We start from the raw sequence: 20,866 nt of genomic DNA, 5'->3' as shown, positions 1-20,866 counted from the left end.
AGATAACTCAAATCAGGAACAGCCAGGAACAAAATATCCACCAGAGCTGGACTCACATTTTGTAAGCAAAACAGCGGGATTAGTTCTTTCTAGTAGGATCTTGTTTTGTTCTCTAGGAATGCAAAGGTACCCCTTCTCCAAGCAAAGCTCTCCACCCTCTTTTTCAGTTGAAGACACAGAACGGAGCTGGTGCCCCGCGCTGCCTGTTTGCCTGGGCTCGCCTTGCAGAGCCTTCTCCAGGCTCCGGAGGGCTGCAAGCGCCAGACATTTCTGAGCTTGGAGCACAACTCACCCACTGCATGGTTTGGTCTCCAACATCCACCTCTTGAAAGGAGCACTTAGCACCAATATATGTTTGCACAGAAACTTGAACCATTGCAGAAGGCTCAGAATAGCAGCTCCCTCAACAACTGTGTCAGCGAAGGAGTCAGTGGTGAGAGAGAGAAGACCAAGAGGAGGCCTGGGTGAGCAGTGCAGCCACAGGCAGCCTGCAACACTGAAAGGACAGGTCCTTACAGTAAAACTGTGGGTGGTGAAATGCATTAAATAATTCAATAAAATATTAAATAACATGCTCAATTCTGCATGCAGACACACACTTGCACTTCAGAAACTCCTGACTGAATATCAGAAAGAATTTCCTGGGTGCATTTAATTAGACAAATATTTTTTCATATACATCCTGATGTCTTAGAACATTTCCAAAATATCAGGATTACGAATAAATATATAGATGTAATTTTGGACATGTTTGTGAACAGCATTTGCATCTTACCTTTTCTGCACAGAGGGCCTTGTCATGGCCCACTGGCCAAACAACTTCTGGCGGAGAGCCGTACCGTTCGTTTATTATTGCAACTTGCACAGCTCATTAGAACGTTAAAAACCACCGAAGCTGAGGGCTTTCATCCATCTATCCATCAGCCTATATATTTTTAAAGCCAGTGGCTAAATCCTTTACTGAGATTTTTATAGATCTTAAGGATCTGTACTTTGTCCCTTAGAAACACCTTTTTAATTATTTATTGATGGGTGTAGCTGATAGGAAAGGGAAGAGGTAAGGGCAGTAAGGGAAGCACATGTCCCCAGCCTATTAGCTGCCGCTCTTCAACAATGCTGCAAAAGCGAAATAATGGACGTTAAGGCATTGTTTTACATTCAGTACAGAGAAATAAACATCATCACCAGCCACATTTCTGCAGAAAGTGAGCCCCAGATCAACAGATTTTTGTATTTACAGATATCTGCCACAGACAATGAATTCTCCAATAGATTAAACTCAGAAGAAATGACAAATAGTTGTCGGCATGCTGCTGGAGATTGGCTACACTGCCATTACCCATAGGCTTCTAAAAGTCTGTAACCTTGTTGGACCGAAAAACAAACAAAAAAACCACCCACCAACCAAAACCCAAAACTATACTATTTGCCGAAACTGTACTTGTCAACATTTTTCTGAATTCATGTGCTTTACTCTCGTGCTCCGCTGCTGCTCATCACATGCTACTTTAAATAATTCTAGAAAGAAGGATGGGGTAAAAAAAAGCTGTAAAAAGATGCAGCCGTTGCAAAGAGAACAGATATAACTAACATGAATTGGCATTTAATGTCAGTTTAACATGGGTAACATCAGCTGATGTGCTATTCAGTAGAATATCACCAATAAAACCCCAAGGTTAGTATGTTCAAGAGCGGGACAGCATGATAGACAGGGTTGCTCTGTAGCAAATGCAACAGAGCCACTTTAACTCGCTGTCAAGCTCATTAATTTTGCTCAATAAGGGTTAATATCTGTGGCTTAACTAAACTGTTTTAATTTCCAGGTCTACCACGTCATCTGCACAGGTTTTACTAAATCAGTTACTAAACCAAATTCATATCAAATCGTGTTCTTGTCATGCAACATTCGGGCATCTGACAACTCGTCATGCCTGACCTATGCACTCTGCTGGGATAAGGAAAACAACATTTTTATGGCGTTGCACCTTCTTGCCATAAAAAGCTGTTATGGCACATGCTGCCAAGACAAGCAGTCAGACACAACTCCCTTCTCCTTGGATTTCAGAAAGGAACCAGTGGCTGCAGCGAATGCAAATAGAGCTAATAATAATTATTAAAAGCAGCAGCTGGGTACTAGTCACACATTCTAATGCTTCAAGTTTTCTCACGATGACATCTAAAGCCTTAGAGCATTTCAAGCAGCTGGATTTAACACTGGGTCAGATCCCATGTAATTGCTAACTGCCCACCAGCGTAGCATAATTTGGAGAAAAATATGGAAGCATGACTCAGGCAATTTGAATTATATCTCAACTTTAATCACTGAAAGTGATAATCCCAAAGAACTATATTTCAAATTAAGCACCTTTCCCCATTGCAGAAGATATACCCCTCCAATTTAACCTGCCCAGGAAAAGTCATGTGCTGGGGTTTTTTTGAGAACAATAAACTGATTCTCCTTCTCCAGTAATAACCCTCAATCTTTACCATTACCCAAGGCAACTTTAAATCGTACAATCGCCAGTTACACCGTGTACCGCCAGAGATATCCCTCAGTCTCTTAATAGCACTGAAATACCCTCACAGACCAGTCAACAGCCAGCCCCAGGCACATCCAAACACCCCACTGCTTCGTCACACAGGATCGCTTTAGGGACAGGAAGAGCTAGTAAGCTGCGGACCCCAAATCTCCTGCTCCCGGAAGCACTGCAGTCTCATTCCAGCAAGGTGCCCCCACTGCTCGGGAAGCTCTCCTGGAAATCTGTTCACTCAGGCTATCAAGACCAAGGAAATTGCTCATTAGGAAAGACTGTGTTTACAAAACTGTATTTATAATTATTTTCATGCATGAATTTAATTCAATGTGTCACCTTACTGGGATGTAAAGCGTAAAAATATTTTAAAGGATCCATTTGTAAATATTTGAGTTTACGAGAGGCTTTTACGTTCAGAGAACGTTAAAATTTGTGTGTTCAAGATGACCTGATCAGCTGAGAAATCACTCATGAGCAGGAAGCGGCAACAAGCCTCCTTTTCTTCCAACTTCAAACCAGTGCCACCGCATGTTCTTAACTGTGTCATGACTGAGATTCAGAGATACTAAAGATATATGCAATTAACACAAACAATTTAGCTCAGATTTCCGCTTGGAAGACATCTGGAGAAGCCCTAAATATTATATTATGTTCTCAAATTCTATGCATTAATTTAAAAACAAAGATATCCGATCCCTCTCTATTGTGCTCCTAAGACAGTAACTAGAACAGTAGCTTTTCAGCAGGCAGCGCTCAACAGAAGATAATTGTGCCAATAAATGAAAAACCAAGAGCATCTCAAATGGACTAGAGGCAGCAGTTACGCAGGGACCATCCACTCGCACAGCAGCAGGGTGTGTAATGGCATACCGAGATGGGTTCCATGCATTTACTTCATTACATGGTTCCGTAACAATTCCTTGTAAACTGATAATTAATGGTGTCCTACAGTAATTAAGATGCTACATGATGGTACCAGGAAAGAATGATGGCATCCAAGCACAGTGACAAGTACAGAGCCAGCCCTGAGGGCTCTTCCATGCTCCGCCCCGCACACACCTTCTAGAAATGGAGGACAGGAGTTGAAAACATTAAAAATCAGAACTAAGGCTCCAAAAATGACATGGCTATCCTACAAAAAAAAAAAAAAAAAAAAAAAAAAAAAAAAAAAAAAAAAAAAAAAAAAAAAAAAAAAAAGAAAAAAGATTGAAACAGATAAAAGTCTACATTTGGTTATCATACATCCTTATGGAAAAGTTGAGCAGCTTCAATTAAACACGGTTTTCTCTGCAATCATGAAGGCTGGAAATCGACTTTAATGTTTCAGGAAAGCTGAGACTCTCATGCCCATGGGAAAACTTGGATCATCATTAATTACAAAGGTAATGAGTGTTGTCAAGACTGAATCCAATGTGGTGACTGGAAGACAGAAATATTATGTATTTTTTATATGCAAAAGTAAGTAAAACTACAAGTGTGGATTTGACTTAGAGAAAAGTCAACCTACCTTGAACAAAGTTACTCTACAGCCTCATTATTAAATTAGCAGGAACAAAAGGTGAAGGCATGCTGAGGAAAGCCTGCTTTTCTGCAGGCTCTAGGAAGCGATGGGGAGTATGGCCAGTTCAGGTGATACACTGTGCCAGAGGAAACGTGACAGTCGACAGCTCTACTCAGTAGCCAGCGTTGATTCTGTACCCCTAATAACAACAATTACTCCAAGGAGAAATGATAGCAGAACTAATTAGATCTGTATTTCCTCAACAAGCTAAAGACAAACAAAAAAGCAATGCAGAAAAGTGCACTGTTCTCTTAGCACAAGACTATATGTGAAGAAAGGAATCAATTGCCTTTTCTCAGGAAAACCAAGTACTTCATAACTTTTTTTTAAACAAAGCCTGCTCAAATGAAACAGAATCCTGAAAACTAAGCTATGACTTGGAGAGGCTGCATAAAATGTTTGCCAACTGTAACTATGGAAGTGGCTAAACTGCAAGAGAGTATTTTCAATATGCTGCTGAATTATTGCTGCTAATTATTGGAAAATGAGGTATTTATGGAGGACTCTGCTCCCATTGGGATATAATTGGATCTAATGGTCACTGCAATTAAGTTCATTAATTATTTTTTGTCTCAAAAGAAAAATGTTGACTGACAATGACGATGCCAGGAAAGTGTCACTTAATTTTAAAAGAATAGCTGGCTTGCCCCTAGGGAAAAACTTCCCCAGTTCAAGCAGAAAATATCCCCTACACTCAGCTTGTAATACGTTGTTTTCCAAATAACTAGAGCCCTATTAATAAAGCACTGGGTAAGTCAGGGCTCTGAAAAGGAAGATATAGTAACAGTTTAAGGGGAGGCTCAGATTTGAAGCTGCGTGTCAGCCATCACACTATCGCCAAGGCAGTGCTCCTGCCCAGGCGTGCAAGCTCAGCCCAGCACTGCTGCGTTCACACAACCACCAGGAAAACTGGCAGGGTCCTGGTGTGAAGGCTAGTGTGACGCATCCCCAAGCACCCCTTAACTACCTTCGGTTTAAAATACTACCAAGTGCAGTACAACTGTATGGCAAGGTATCTGCCAAGCTCTTTAATTAGTCTACTCTGATAATTTCCCATCACTTGCTAGCTTCCAACAGCCTGATTGATAGTGATAACTACAGAACGTGTGCAGTTTAGGTCTTGAGCTTGTGTTTTTTAAACCAGTGGAAGGTTTTTATTTCCTTTAAACAGTGCAGCAACAGTAGAGTCTAAACACCCTTTCTGATCACATAATTTTTCTGTCACCCCCTGCCCTCCCCAAGAGAGGCAGTAAAAAATATTATATACAAGCTTCAATTACAGGGATTTTTTTTTAATAATTTTCTTAACTTTAGCCTTCTGAAAGCCACTGCCACCACTGTTAGGCCAATTGTGAGACGCACACCAAGAACTTTGGTAATTCAGCATTCCTGTGTTTAGTTACTATCATACGACTGCCCCATACTCAGTGGATTTTGCTTTGCAGAGCATCAAGTCCTTCCTGCTTTCAGACACCCACCTACCAGCCTATGGGACTGACCTCTGCTCTGTCAGCTCACATCGCCCACCCTGATTTCAACTCCCATTTCTGGCACGACTTTAAGAAATGGGACATTCCAGAAATAAAGAGTACCCGCATGTAAAGGCTGCAGGATCGGGCGCTCAGGCTGTGCATGTATTAACAGGCATACCTGCGTCATTGCTCTTCAGAATGTAAGTTTTGCACTACATTACAGATCTGTCTTTACGACACCTTCATTCTCAGATACATATCGGCCAGGACTGACCGTAGTTCTTATTTCAGTTCTTTGAAGAGTTGAGACATGTTCTTAAGCATGAAACTACTTCTGATTAAGATACATATATACACACAATTAACATATATAGAATATATATGTTATATATAACACACAATTTACATATAGAAAATACATATATACACACAATTTACAGTAAAGGTGTGTAGAAATGAGCTTAAAATATAGTTTGAATTAAAAGTTTTTCTAGCCCAAATTGTTGATGACTAAACTATTATTAAGTTTCCACGCATTTTAGTGTACAAGTTCTATCACAATGCCTCAGGCTTCTTTTTGTAGTCAGTAACTTGTGATGCGACCTTGTTAATGTTATGTCTCTGCGTTGATGTTATTAGAATAATTACAGCTAATACAAAATGCTAATAACATCATGAGCCTAGCAGAGATTTATTCTGAACTCTAGTATATATCCAGCAAATACAAACCACAGACAACCTACAACTGAAGAGCAGATTAAATTTTCTTTGTCAGTCACATCCACAGACTCAAACTAATGTGGCATGTGAATGAATGACCATGGAGGACGCTAAACCCTAAGTTTTTACTCAGGTATTCTAACATTATGAACTCTAAGATGTAATTTATATAGTGTCATTTATTTTCATTCTAGTATCTGTCATATCCGCTTATGTTTTACTGTATGCAGATTCTTCCACCAAAACAGGGTTTTTTTCATGAATGTCAACAAAACCACCAAGTACATTTGCCACTGCTATGCCTGTAAAAATGGCATGGGCACTGAAGAATTGCTAGAATGTATACATGTGTGTTTTATTCTAATAATAAATCATATGTTTGAGAAACTTACTATGCAAGTTTGTTTTTCTGTCTTCTGAATTAGGTATCTCAAGCGAAGCATTTGCAGGTAAGAAAACAACTCAACCTTCGCTCTTCTAAACCTCCTGTTAGCGCAGAATGAAACAACTACTGACCTGCAGAAGCTATCCACGTGTTTTTGTCTTGTATCTGCATATTGACAATAAAGACGCTGTTACTATATGCATTTGCAGGTGCTCTCCGAAAAGAAGGAAGCACAGGTATGCCCAGGACAGACAGAGGGAGCTGTATCTCCAGTTTCACTCTTTAAAGAAACAGCTATGTACAAGGGGCCAAGTTTAACTTTGCCAGCACAAAAATAAATTTAAAAAACTCCAGGTTGTTTTTTGGTATTACATCAAATCAAATTCTACTTTAAACGCATCAGAAAAAACATAATTTGCCTAAAGGTGCAGTGAAAAGGTTTGCTGTTTTATAAACTTAGCTGTGTCAGTGTGATAAGACAGCCAGGCACCTGATCACTTGCTCTGTGTTTTTCTAGCTTAGATTTCCCATGAACAAATATTTATCCCTTTTCCTGTCTCAGTGATGCAATAGCAATCTTGAAAACATGGCATGTCATCTGTTAAATGTGTCATGAAGAGAAGTAGTAACTTGCATCAATATTAATACAGTTGGATGGACAAGTATTACAGCATTCTGAAAAGGAAAAGCCCTTCCCTCTCGTTCACCTTGGGGTAAACTCAGCAGGGCTTCACAAGGGCAAGCACAATTCTAGCTGCAAAGGAGACAGAGGGAAAAACACTCAGAGCTGGATGCAGAAGCGTATGTACCTTCTCACTATTACCTTGGGTTGTGCACTAGAAACCACGCTCTGCGTCCACGTACAGAGCCCGGGCTACCTCCCTGCGGCTGCTCATCCCCAAACAGGGAAAACTAAGCCATGAACAGAAAAAGTATCAGAATACTGCACATATAACATTCCGTCAACCTCGAGTTACATTTTTTCTAAGGTGTTCAACTCTACTGCTTCTTTCTTACTTTTTAATTAAACACATTTTTTAATCTATTTTCTACAGAGGTTGGGAGAGGGGGAAGGGAAGAAGCTGTTCTATGTTCATTTAAGTTATTTGCAAGATTCACAGTAGCACTGCAGTCTTAATTAAACCACAAAATCCTGTTTTAATTCCAGTATACCTCAGGTATGAAAAGTAAAAAATGATATAAAGAGCAAATCCCATCCTCCACTGAACAGTGTTTGTAATCTGGGTGTAAACGGTGCTAATCCTATTGAAGGGCCCTTCCTGGAGAGATTTGGGGGCATAAGACAAGCAGGTCTGAACTCCTTCGTTACTCTTGCTAGAGGTAAAGCAGCATGGGCAGCAGCAAAGCGCCTTACAAGTTCATTACTTCTGTTTATTCAAATTCATCTCATTTTTCACTTTTGTACAGTGATACTCCAAACAATGAGTCAAGACTGTTATCCAAGTTATTTTAAAATTTAAATTAATCAAATACAATCACCAACAATCTGCGTCGTCAGACTGTTATTGCAACCATCCCACCCCTGCACATGACCTTTCCTCAGGGCACAGCTCCTCATGCTTCCTCCCTCATAATGCTGTTACACTGCTTAGGAGCATAAACTCTCCAATTAATACGACGTCTTCTCCAGTGCAAAGAGTAATATTAATTAAGATTATATGAATCATTAATAACCACAGAAATGCTACTCTAGCAAGCAGCATGCAAACAGTGTGCTACTAGAAGAGCCACTTGCTAATAGTGTTTACTGCAGTCAGTCTTTTCCCCGTTGGTATTCCATGAGGAACTCTCTGCCTCCAACTTCCAGCTATCAAATACCTCAAAACATCTGTACAAAAGCTGAAGTTTCAGACTGGGATTTTCCAAGTCAATTGGCAATCTCAGCAGTTGTGACTATAAAAGATGACTGAGAAATTACTCAACAGTAATAGTTAAAAAAAGAAATCTGAAGAAAGAGATATTCCTTATATTACTTGAAAACAGCCAGCACCTTCTGAAACAATGACGCTGCTTCTTTTTCTTTAAAGCAATAGGGAAGCAATAGTTGGCAGTGTTGGCAGGCCCTCATGGAGTATAAATGCAGCTAATTGTGCTTATACTTTAAAACACTTTTTTTAAAGTACTATATTGTTATTATAAAATCCTCACAGGATAACCACGTCTATTTCTCAAATTATTATCCTATGCAAATCTCTTCACTAGGTCGGTATTTTTGACAGCATAATCAACACTTCACATTCACTTGGATTAACTAATTACATCACATTTTCTAATAATTTCAATATAAAGTAAGTTTACAATGCTGACGAGTGGTCTCATAGCCAGGTTTTATCCTTTTAAAAATTTTCTCACCCTTCTGAAGTGGATGAAAAGATACACACTTTAGAAACGTGTTCTGCACACACATCTTTTTTGACAATGCCATTGTCTCCCCAAAACTACAACTTTCTATCTCTACAAATACTCCACATTTTGGATGTTTCTGCTCTTCCCATCACGTACTGCACCAAGGTATTGCCATATTCCTTGTAAACATAGTCGTTACCTAAAGGTAAAGAAAAGTCTCTCACTTTCCCAACCGAGGAAGTGCATTTGATCAATCTGACGTACCGTAGTTCAGCTGTGCCTTTGAAACGGTGTGACAGCGTGGATTTGAAACATCGATTTAAGCATAAGGAACTTTAATGCTTTCATATAACTCCTGTGGTACCAGTACTTAAAATTCTGATATCAATAGACGGTCTTTTCCTGAAGTGTGTACCTCAACAACGCACAGCACGGCAACACAACTCTTCCAAGCCTATGCTGGAGGCTCAGTTTTTCTAACCTACAACTGGAGTAGGTTTCAGAGTAAAATCTTAGCTGAAAATAACATTAGCTATTTATATTTAATGTTTGTATGAAATAATGTCTATTTAAGGTACAGTTTGTTGCCTCTGAGATGTCAACAGGAAGTAATACTATTTGAAATTGAATGTTTTATTTAATATTTAATAGCACGTATAATGAAACTAGTGGAAAAATATTGAAATTTCAGAAAAGGAATGAAATGCCGATCATCATTCAAGTGTTATTTCAAATTAGTGACAGATGTTATCATGGGTACACCCAGGAATACATTACATGACTTAGCTTTACCAAGGAATTAAGACAACATTCAGATATTTCAATATATTGTATATTATAGACAGTGAACCTGTATTTCGTTTGTGTCAATATGACCCGAAAAACTCCCGGGAAGTAATCGTTTACATCAGCATAAGACGCCTGATGAAAATCAAGTTCACAATGATCCAGTTAGATTTCTTTCAGAAGCTAGTGCGTGTTAGTCATTTGGCTCCGTTGGAAATGGCATTTTTTATTCCACCAGCCAAATTTCAGGTTCATCACAAATGAAATCCTGCTACTGATTTGATTATCTAAATAAGAACATTTTTTTCCTGAAGAGATGAGTCAGAGGTCAAAGAAGTTGGAACTTAGAGTATTTTCTGATATTTTTTAACCATAAGGACAGTAAAGCAATGGTCTTCTAAGATAAAATATAAACCTAAAGCTAAACCAAATTCATATTAACTTACTGAGAAATAAATTTTATGTTCTACTAAGCAGAACCCGCATCCAAATAGAAAAACCGTGTTACAGTGGGCCTTCTACAAAATAATTCAATACTTAAGTAGCAGCTCTTAATAAATGATAATTTTTAAGGCAAAAGAGGATACTTCCTAAAACCCACAATACTTCCTTTTTTTCCCCCCCATCAACACCTAAGAGTTGTACTGGATCAATGCACAGAAGTTAATATCATTTTAATTTCTTTCTGTGACAAGTACAAAGCTGACTGCTTGCCTGTAGTCTTCCAAGTGCAAACTGTGGTCTTTCAAGTGTCTTTTTTTCCCCAAGACACATTTATTATTTAGAATCTGTAAACATTAAATAACCAGGTGATTACTCAGAAGTAAATATTTATTTATTTTAAGAGATGGTAAGAGCCCATTTACAAATTCCTGAGGACAACCTTACATACTGATATCAATTTATTTAAGAACTAGCTCTTGTCCCACAGGCATTCATGCAAAAGGTCAGTGGAGATACAGAGACACATACCATCAATTCTTGGGTTACTTCAACCTTACTCTAGACTAAACCAGCATCTAACTTAGGTGTGTGAAATACACCCCCATAAAAATGTGTCTGCTTCAATCAGCTACTGAATTTATACTGTTAATGTCAGGGGTTTGATTTTAATCTAAATACTGCAAGCACATCAAACCTGTAATTTGTTATAAACTGTGGTTCTGAGGCTCTTTCAGGAAGGTATCTTTTTGGTATAATTAGTGACACCTACATATCTAAATTTATTTTACCTTTTGACGCTCTGTACTACACCTTAATTAAAAAGTACAAAGATAAGAAAGAAATGTTTTCTGACACACTTCATTTTATTTTTCAGCTTGATACTGTACATCCAATTACACTTCTGGAAAACAAAATTGAAGGGAATTGTAAAATTATATAATCATATATTTTGTTTTAGAGTTTAATAGCAGCTCTTAGCTTGGCTGACCTTCCTCTTGGGTTTGTTTGAACATCTTGGGCTTGGGGTGTAAGAACTTTTTTCTGTATAAAACTCCACTTCGAGTTGGATTTTCCATTTTTTCTATCTTCTTCTTTAGAGCAATTTTTCAGGGCTTGTCTTATCTTCTGCCTTGAGCCAAGATTGTACTTTTCTGTCATGTCTATTCCATGAAGAAAACGTTTGATAATACGATCTTCTAGGGAATGAAAAGAGAGGGCTACAAGGCGACCTCCAGGTTTTAGAAACTTCTCAGCTGTCTTCAGCCCTGTAAGGAGTTCATGGAGCTCATCATTTACAAATATTCGTAGGGCTTGAAAAGTTTTGGTAGCAACATGTGCAGGTCTCTGAAGCAAGTCTTTTCGTGCATACAGTGCTGATGCTGGAAAAGCACCTGTCAGATTTCAAAAGGTACAAGTTAGTATCATCTTATTTCTCTGTTGGTATCCCAACGTTAACCTGCTCATGCATGATGACTTGAAAGGAAAGCATACTTACACCCGAACCCTGAGTGAGGAGCTTCCTTCTTTACAATAGATCTTTATTTTCTGCTTTGAATTCACATTTCTGAAAGTAAACCCTATTAAACTGAGCTGCCTTGAGGCTGAGTGTTGGGTTTTTCCTAGAATCTTTCATAGAAATTCCTTCTCCAAATGCTTCACAAAGTTAAAACACAAAATGATGACTGAAACCAAAATAGGGAAAAAATGAAGATGGGCTAGAGAAGTCTCTCCTTACAGCTCAGGTAGTCAATGTCAGTTCAGTATTTGTGCTGGGTTATTTTGTGCTTTAAAGGCACAACTTTAACGGTTGCCTTCTCAACAATAATGCATTTCTTCACAGGCAGGGGTAAGATGAAGACAATGGCTACCCAGTGATAAGGATCTTTCAATTAATTACTTAAAGCTTAGAACCAGCATCCTTGTTTGGGGGAAAAAAGAAAAAAGGTTGACCATTACACCTGTGTTTCTTCAAACGTTCACAAAAGTACCGTGAGAAATTTAGACAGCGCAGCGGATACTGTTCTTTTTCACGTGCCTGTATAGCTGAACATGTCAAGGTATGAGTTTGCTGGATGAAAAATCACCAGATTAAGTAATTTTTTCTAGATGCACAAAACTTCCTCTTTCTTTCCCCCAAATTTTTATGAGTTATACAAGTCTCTAGAGACTGACGTTTTGACAGAAACTTCAATATATCAATTCTTAATATATTTTAGGCTTGAATCTTCGTCATGTGAAACCTGAGTAGACTTATAATCTATTATGTAAATGAGTATGGGAGTATGGTAAAGATTAATCGAATGAATAATGCTAATGCCTAACTGGGAAGAATTTCTTCACCAACAAGGGGGCCCACTGGCAATAAGGCAATACAGCTGGTATGTATGTATTTAAATGCCTTAATAACACACCAGTGCTTAACTACAACATAACAGTACTCGATTTTTCCAGCTACCTCCTCTGACTTATGCTAGCAGTTCCTGAGTTAACTGAAGACACCCATCATAGCTGTGGCTGTTTCCTACTCCTACTGTCTGAATCCTTCAAGATAGAAACGGGCAACAGGATCAACTCCCAACACAAACCACTGCACAGGAATTCGTGGTTTTAAACTGTTTCATAAAAGAGAGTAAATAAAGTTACACTACCAAGCTAATACCATTTCTGTCTGAGAACACCATGTTCTATACTTTCTATAAATTATAGAAATAATATATACCCTTCACTGCAGAAGTCACAAAGCCTGTTTTGATGAAAGAGCTGAACTGAAAGAACTCGGAATTGCAGAAGGTAAGATGACCCAAGAAACCAACAGACACCAAGCTGATACTACCCGGCACAGTATCTGTTTCCATATTTCTTAACTCCCATACAAATAGAATCTTTGAAAATGGAATCCTTAGAACAGCCGCTGACTGCCATTTGTGCGTGAAGAAAACTGTCTCCTAATGCGCAATATAAAGAAACTCTGTGCTGAGCAGAAGAAACCATTTTCTCTACATGCGCAACTAACAGCTACAAACACCAGTAGCATGCTCAGAACTCTTGAATAGTTTATGAAATGAAAGTGCTGGGTTTAAAGTCAGCAGGTAGTGTGCCCAGAAGACCACAGGACAGGCATGTTTCCTAGCATGCACTAAGGGACTCAATATACCTAGCTCCCTAGTCTCCCAAGCCCACTGCTGCCACGCTCGCTCTATAAAACCAGTTGTAACTGGAACGAAAAAGCACTGTTCCACAGTATCCACTATTAACAAGCTAGTGGGTTAGAAAACAGAGGGCACTTCTTCAGTTCTATCTGCATCATTCCTGCCCCTTGCTGAAAAATTTATAGCTGTAACTTGAAGAGCATCAGTTTTAGTCTTAAAGCGTGGGGCTGTTGCTACCCAGAGCTGGTGTTCACCTCACAGCAGATCCACAATTTTTATCTATCGTATTTTAGCAGTATATGTATTTTCTAAAAATACTGCTGTTTTTCTGGGAATGATCAATTTCTGATATTCTAAGAGTATTTTCAGCTTCCAAAAGTATCACAGATAAAAATGAAGCCAACCCACAAGAGTACACCATGTAATTTAGGTACAAAACTGAGTGTGCTTCTTGACTGGGACCTAACCATAAAAATAGAAATCTGGAATGAGATCCTTTGTTTAAAATTTCCACAGCCAATATCACGGGAATTTTAGTAAAACACTGTAGTTTTTATCTCCTATGTCACTGAAATGTCTTTTACTTATCAGAAAACCCAAGGATGATACAAGGATCTACTTCAAAACTGGTTTTGTAAAAATCCAGCTACTGACTTGCTGACATCTGGCCGGAATTCTGGTAGTCTGATCATGAGCACTGTGATTCTGCAATTGCAATACGGAACAGATAAACAGAAGAAATGAGATACTCGGGCTACCAGCATTGGTAGGACACTAACAAGTCTTTGGAAGGTCCTTCCATTTGTCCTGCCATGGTGGCTGAGTGCAGTATCTTCCTACAATAATATTCTACGATGATTAACTATGACATAAGTTTATTACTGTGAATTAATTTATCACATACTGAAGAAAACAAATTAAACCCCAGATATGTTCTCTAAGAACAACACAATCTTACGGGCCTCAGTTGAACACTCAAAGAGCACTGCCGGTTATATAGAACAGCACAGAATATAAAGTCAGGAAACCGGTAAAGAAATAAACCACTGCAGCTGTATGCTACCAAAACCACTCAAACTATAACCAAATATCTAATTATTTCCAAGTTCAAAGACTTACTGGTCTGTCTTCAGAGGCTGCAATTAACTAATAAATGTAATCTCTGGTACTGGTTTCTGTAATGCTGGCCTTCATCTTTTTAGTAAAGGCAGTAGATTTTGATCTATGTTCTAGGGGAGAAAACTTTTCCTATCCCATTCTTAGTCCTCCGATACAGTTAAATAAAAACCTATTTGTGCTTTCTGCTGAGATACAAAATCTCTCGTGCGGCCCCCTCCAACTACCATGACACTAAAAGAATATCCTTCCTGGTAACAGGCTGTACAATGTACAAAAATATATATTAAAAAATTCTGTATGGGAAGCTTGTAAAATGAATTTCATTCATAAAAACACCACGCTGCTGGCTAGATGACTGGTTTGAAGTCCCAGTGAGAGAAATTACCATTTTTAGTTTTGGGATGCCCTGATGCTACTTACACTTTCAAAAATCTATTAGATTCACATGTTGAAATGTATTGAAATTTCAAAGCTTGTGAATGAAATTAGCAACGTGCTGTGCCTGTCAATATGAACTATTAAAGCCCCCAGAGTGTATGAGAGTGGGAGAGTTTAAAAATTAATGCAGATCGTGCACCTGTTTGCAGGAATCCGGCTGTTGAATTAGCATTGCATTTAATAAGTTTCTGTGACGCAACTAATGTCCTTTTGTCTAGGCTCCCTCCGTACAGTGTTAATTCTCACCCATCTGAAATTCAGGCAATATTACAAATTCCAAACTGGTAATTAAAGTCTATAAATGGGAACAATCTGAATGAGACTGGCTTTATCCATTACAGTTCTTTTTAAACTTTTCAAATTACTTTAATATCTCATCATCAATTCCTTTCAAGTTAAGTCCAAATGATAACATGATCTCAGAATGATCTGTTAATAGATAGCGTATGTAAATAGCACTGAGAAAATTAAATTTTTAACAAAACCTTGTTATTACTCAGAAATAAAAACAGATCAGTTGTATGAAAAAAATATTAAAATTGCATTCTAAAAATGTCACCATTTTTAACCAGTTTTCCTGCACATCGAGTTGAACCTATCGTTTCCAAACAACCCAAAGAGCTACAGCAAAAGCCATCAGGAAGTACTTCTGAATCGACTTCCACACATCTATACAGAGACCTTCAGCTGAGAACTCCTGATCTTGAGGAGTCACAGAGCATTCCTCACTGGAGACAGCTGTGTGCCAACCACCAGCAGCAAGCGGAGTTCGACTGCAGTGCAACAACAGATGATGTTCACATGGCTGCACAGAAAACTCCTCCTTTTTCCCCACGTGAAGTCTCTGTAGTTCACAGAGATCTCCTTGTTTAAATGGAACAGGAGCCTTTTCAAAAAAGGGGTTTTTTGCAGAACCTTATTCATTGCACAGTGTGTAGAGAGATAACTTTCAGGCCTGATGTCAAGCAATAGAAGGAATTATTTTACTGAACTGGAACAAAGGAGAGCGGGAAATCACTTGGATACCTGAGTTAGCCCCAAGCTGTTGAGGGCAATCTTGACACACAACTCTATTTACATGTTTTTTCCAGCTATACCTTAAAATTATAACTTTTACTACTAATAATAATTTTCCAATTTCAGGCTAGTCCAAATCTCGATTCACTGGGATTCTAGTTATCAGCTGAACCTTACACAAAACTTTGGAGTTCTAGAAAATCTGAAGCCATAGTAATGTAGAACATGTGAAAGAAATATGGACTATGTATGAATTCTCAGAGACAGAAACAGAGAAAGATACATAAATACCCAGCCTCACTGGCTGGAGTTTTTGCTTGTTTTCTCTATACTAGGCAAAAACATTGATCCCGTTCTGAAGAGATAATCATGCCTGTATAGCCTGCCAAATGGAAAACACAGGATTTTATTATTCCAATATTTTATTTTTAAAAGGATATGACAATTACCTAATAGGTCATAGATTTTACTCTGGTAAAGTCCTGAATTAGACGGGTTTTCTCCTGCTGTGCCCCCAAGAGGATCCTGTAGCAGTGGTCTCTGGCACTTTAGCTCTGGCCTATCTCAATAGCTTCACAGATGTGATTTTGCATAAGAACATATACTGATGATAGATGATAAAATTAAATAAAATATATTATAGTTACCAGAAATTTTCTTAAGGTATAATCAGTTCAAAAGCTGATCCACCATTGTGCTCCTTTACTGGAGGAATCAGGTTAAAATTGGAAGCTCTACCCAAACAGGATTCAGTATAACCGTCCTAAAATTGTTTTAGCTACTTGCATACTTCAGAAAAGAGCACACAAAACATACATCTTTACTGTCTCGGCAGATATGTGCTGGATTCATTGCCTCTGGCATGTACACTAGCTGATGCATACCTGATTCATGTGTCAAGCCACGCTTCAAATCTAGCGGAGTTCAAAGAGAGAACAATGAATCCTTCTCATTGTCACAGAAAGTGACCATTCAGTGATGACTCACACACACCACACTAAACACAAAGCGATCTTCAGTCACTGTCTGCTGTGCACTAGTATTTTTATTTTCTTAGTTCAAGCTAGTGCACAAAATTGTTTCAGAAGTTACCGAGTTGCTTGTTTGCAGCCCAGAACCCATTTCATCTTTAGCACACTAATATGATTGCTTCAGTCTCAAGAACCGTACACTGTTTAAATCAACAGTTTTTCAAAAAGCAAGAGATACATGTGACAAAAACCTAAATTATTAGTTTGGCATGTTGGTAACAATGAATATAATAAAAATGTAACTCCTCAAAAGTTTTATAAAAGACTGACTGTGGTTTATCTCTCAAGTTCAGGGTTGCAGGTTCCTCGCATCCACTGTATTTACAGCGGGAGCTTACAGCAGCAAGCAGTGCCTTCAGGCCCTTTACCCACACACCAGGCAGACTTTGGGCCTCGGCTGACTGGACATTTTGGTCAAGTTCCCTGACTTATACAAACTCAAATATTTTAATTTGTTTTTCAGTCATTAAGTCCCTCAAACTTCCACCTTCAAATAACACTAATTTTTATGAATACAATATAGTTTTTAGAAGTGTTCAGGATACTGCCACAACGTTGAACACTATTCTTTTGTCAGTGTTAAACCGGGATAGCCATTTTAAAGGTCTACAATCAAAGAAGTCAGCAGCTTAGACTCACATGTGACAAGACCCAGTAATTTTTAGTTCTTGGTTAAAAAAAAAAAAAGATATCCCAACATTACATGTTAAAATGTTAATGAACAGGATTTTTCCTTGAGAAAATTTTTACTTGAGAACACAAGCATGAAGGTTCTTGATGCTAGCACAGCTCCTGCCTAACTACGTTCTGTTCAAGTTGTTTACAGTGAAGAGCAAGTAAGATGAAATGTTTCAATAGGCGCTTCAGGCTGATCTAGTTGGCATTCATGAGGTGAAGCAAGCAATGTATTGCTTTGCTTTTTGCTTCCTGATTCTTTAAGCAGACAGAAATGATCTGATTTCATTCATAATTGGAAACTGCCATGTTATGTCCCCTCAAAATATTAAAATGTAGAAATATAAAAGTAAGAGGTACCTGATGTATCTGGTATTTGAAGGCTTATCAATAGCTGGGATAAAGAATTCCCTAGGCTGCTGCCATTCTGTGTTTCAACTTGGTTGGCAAAATGATAAATCACTTCATGTGAAATCTATTATTAAACTAATCGTCAAACTACAATATAAAAAATGGGAGCTTTAAAAAACCCATAGAGCTGACATCAGTGCAGAATAGGCAGGATTAGATCCTGCAGGATTTCAAGTACAAATAGATCCCTCTGGGACTTTGGGAATTAATATTTTTTCTCCTCAGCCACTGTGAAGAATTAATGAGGGTACCTGCAACAATGCTTGCAAGCTGCTGAGTTCTGGTGATGGGGTATATGCTGCGTGCCTGAACGATGGCTGAAGCGATTTTCTTGGCATGCCTCTCCTCCCCATATGTTCTCAGGATGGACGCAAGCGCCTGTTGATCTAAAGCATTCACAACATCAGCAGCAGTGGGCATGTCAGGGTACCTACGCACAAGAAGAGCCAATTAGTTCACTGACGTCAGCTTTCATTGACAAGAGGTGAAGCTTCATAGCATTGAGACATAAAGTCAAATACACACACTGCATACAAGTGCCTTTGAGATTTTCAAATAAGAGACAGCAACCTTCCGAAAACAGATCTAGCTTGCACCTTTTCAATCCTGTTTCTCGGTACTTTAAATGGCATTTGTTCCTTAACATCAATCAGAAGAGCTGAAACTTCCAAGTATTATCACAAACTATGCTTAACAAGTTGACAAGAATAAATACATTTCAGCATCATGTTAAAAGGGGAAATGCTGTGTAACTCTTTATTTAGGCAGCTTAGAATACAAACTTGTCCCTTACAGGTTCATTTCAGTCACCTTGCATCATATGTCATTTTCTAGTCAGAACTGATTTCATAGATCTTTTCTCTCACGTCTCCTGCTGTAAAAACAACTGCTCATGAAAACAATTTTAACTTCACTTCTCACTAAAAGGCATAAGAATTTATATCCAAATACTCTTTTGAGAGAAAAGAAATGACCTAACATTACAAATGACAGGAATTATTGCAAGATAAACAGTATAAGTCATTTTTTTTTTTAAATCTCTCACTTTGCTATTGAAATAGTTCAAGGTATTTTATAAACATCACATGGGTTTAGTAATCAGAGAAAACGTACAACCTACTTAATAAATTATCTTCTACAGTGACATGAATGTGCAGAATAGTTTTTAGGCATTTATTACTCTCCTGCAGAATCTTAGAAAAGATAACAAAAATTGGAATCAGAGGCAAGTAGTATCATAGCAACAACCGTAGAGTAAGGCTTTTGTTATGCCACCAGTACCCTTTGTTCTTACGCCTCGGTTCCATGTATGTATTCTCATGATGCAAATATAAGCCTGGAATTTAGATTCTTGAAATCTAAGGGCTGATCCCAGGAGGATCACGTGAGCTTTTTTTACACAAAACTGGAAAAAGCGAGTATCATGAAATTTGTTGTGTTAAGACTTCACATTAACGTGTTACAATAATTCCTTAGGAACTGAGGCTTCTCATTGTCTCTATGTGAACAATGAAAGATCGAATGTCATTTCTTAAGACTACAGGTTCACCAAAACACAAAGCATCCAGAAATGCCTCATGCAATCACTGCCATCACCCATGTGAGATAGCATACACAGAGATCCCTGATTATTCATGTAAAAAACACAGCGCTGTCAAAGTATATTAGGTTGTCTGAAGATGGAAACTGCTACGCAAGTCGAAATTATCATTCCACCATTGATTTTCATGCTCTTGAATGTCCTAAACCCAAATTCTAATAATTTCAATGGAGGTGATTTATTTAGTAATTGTTAATGTGACAAGTAAACTTGATATGCCTCCTACACCATGTGAAAGGAAATTTATAATATTGCTAAGGCAAGCTTACAATAAATCCACGGGCATGGAGAACAACATTACGCTAGCGTGTTAAAAGCAATGTTGCTATCCAATTGCACTTGGCAAATATTGTGGATGGGATTTTATTTATTTATTTTAAATTATGTTCCTTTTAGAGAGGAATAACTGGGTCAGAGGGCCATTTCTGAAAAGAGGGAGGTTGCTCCTTTCCTGAGGGAGAAACTGAATGTGCTCCAGTGAAGGTTCCACAAACAATAAGTGTGGCAGAAAAGGAAAGGGAGTGCAGTAAGGGGCTGTGAGCCCGCGGTCAAGAACAGCCTCAGAAACTGCGGAAATAACAGGGAGAAGCCAGGCCCCTGAATGGGAGACAGCCCTGTGACTGTACACTGCACACTCCAGAAATATCCAATTTTAATAGTAGAGTTAACAAAAATGTTACTCGTTTGATTACTCATTACTGGAACCTTCCTCTTATTTCCAAGAAGAAAACGACAATAATCAAGGTTCTAAGTATTGAGAGCAAAAACACCTTTGGGGCAAGAGACAGACGCACTTTTGCAAAATTAGATGTGGTTTGATGATAAGAACTCTTCATTTTAAGGGGAAATGAAATGCGCAGGTGTTGCTCAGCACACATTTTAAGTTTCAAGGAGAAATATTTTATTGACAGGTACCTGTCACTATCCATCCTCATGTCCAAAGGTCCATCCTTCTGCAGGGAAAAACCTCTTTCAGGTGTATCGAATTGCATAGAAGAACAGCCAGCATCCAAGAGAACTCCATCTAGAGTCCCAGGCTCAACTCCAGAGGAGATTAACAAAGACTCTGCCTGGCTAAACTGTCCTAGAAGGGCTCGAATCTGTTTCCTGTGAGAAAACAACAAATAAATAGCCTCAGTTCTAATTACAACAGTGCA

The 20,866-nt window shown here is 38.4% G+C and overlaps 1 protein-coding gene across 1 annotated transcript in view; it reads right to left on the bottom strand.

Annotated features, from left to right (window-relative positions):
- Positions 1-11,223: 11,223 nt before the first annotated feature.
- Positions 11,224-20,866, bottom strand: part of METTL15 (methyltransferase like 15) — a 77,523-nt gene continuing 67,880 nt past the window's right edge. The window contains exons 3-5 of the mRNA XM_010145677.1: positions 20,625-20,816; positions 18,361-18,539; positions 11,224-11,660 (exon numbers count right to left, since the gene is read on the bottom strand). Coding sequence (XP_010143979.1) covers positions 11,224-11,660; positions 18,361-18,539; positions 20,625-20,816 — 808 coding nt within the window. The remainder of the gene's footprint in view (positions 11,661-18,360; positions 18,540-20,624; positions 20,817-20,866) is intronic.

Source organism: Buceros rhinoceros, unplaced genomic scaffold, assembly GCF_000710305.1.
Source record: "Buceros rhinoceros silvestris isolate BGI_N320 unplaced genomic scaffold, ASM71030v1 scaffold6041, whole genome shotgun sequence".
NCBI lineage: Eukaryota > Metazoa > Chordata > Aves > Bucerotiformes > Bucerotidae > Buceros > Buceros rhinoceros.
The sequence above is the reverse complement of the archived record's forward strand: the minus strand, read 5'-3'. Positions and strand labels throughout refer to the sequence as shown.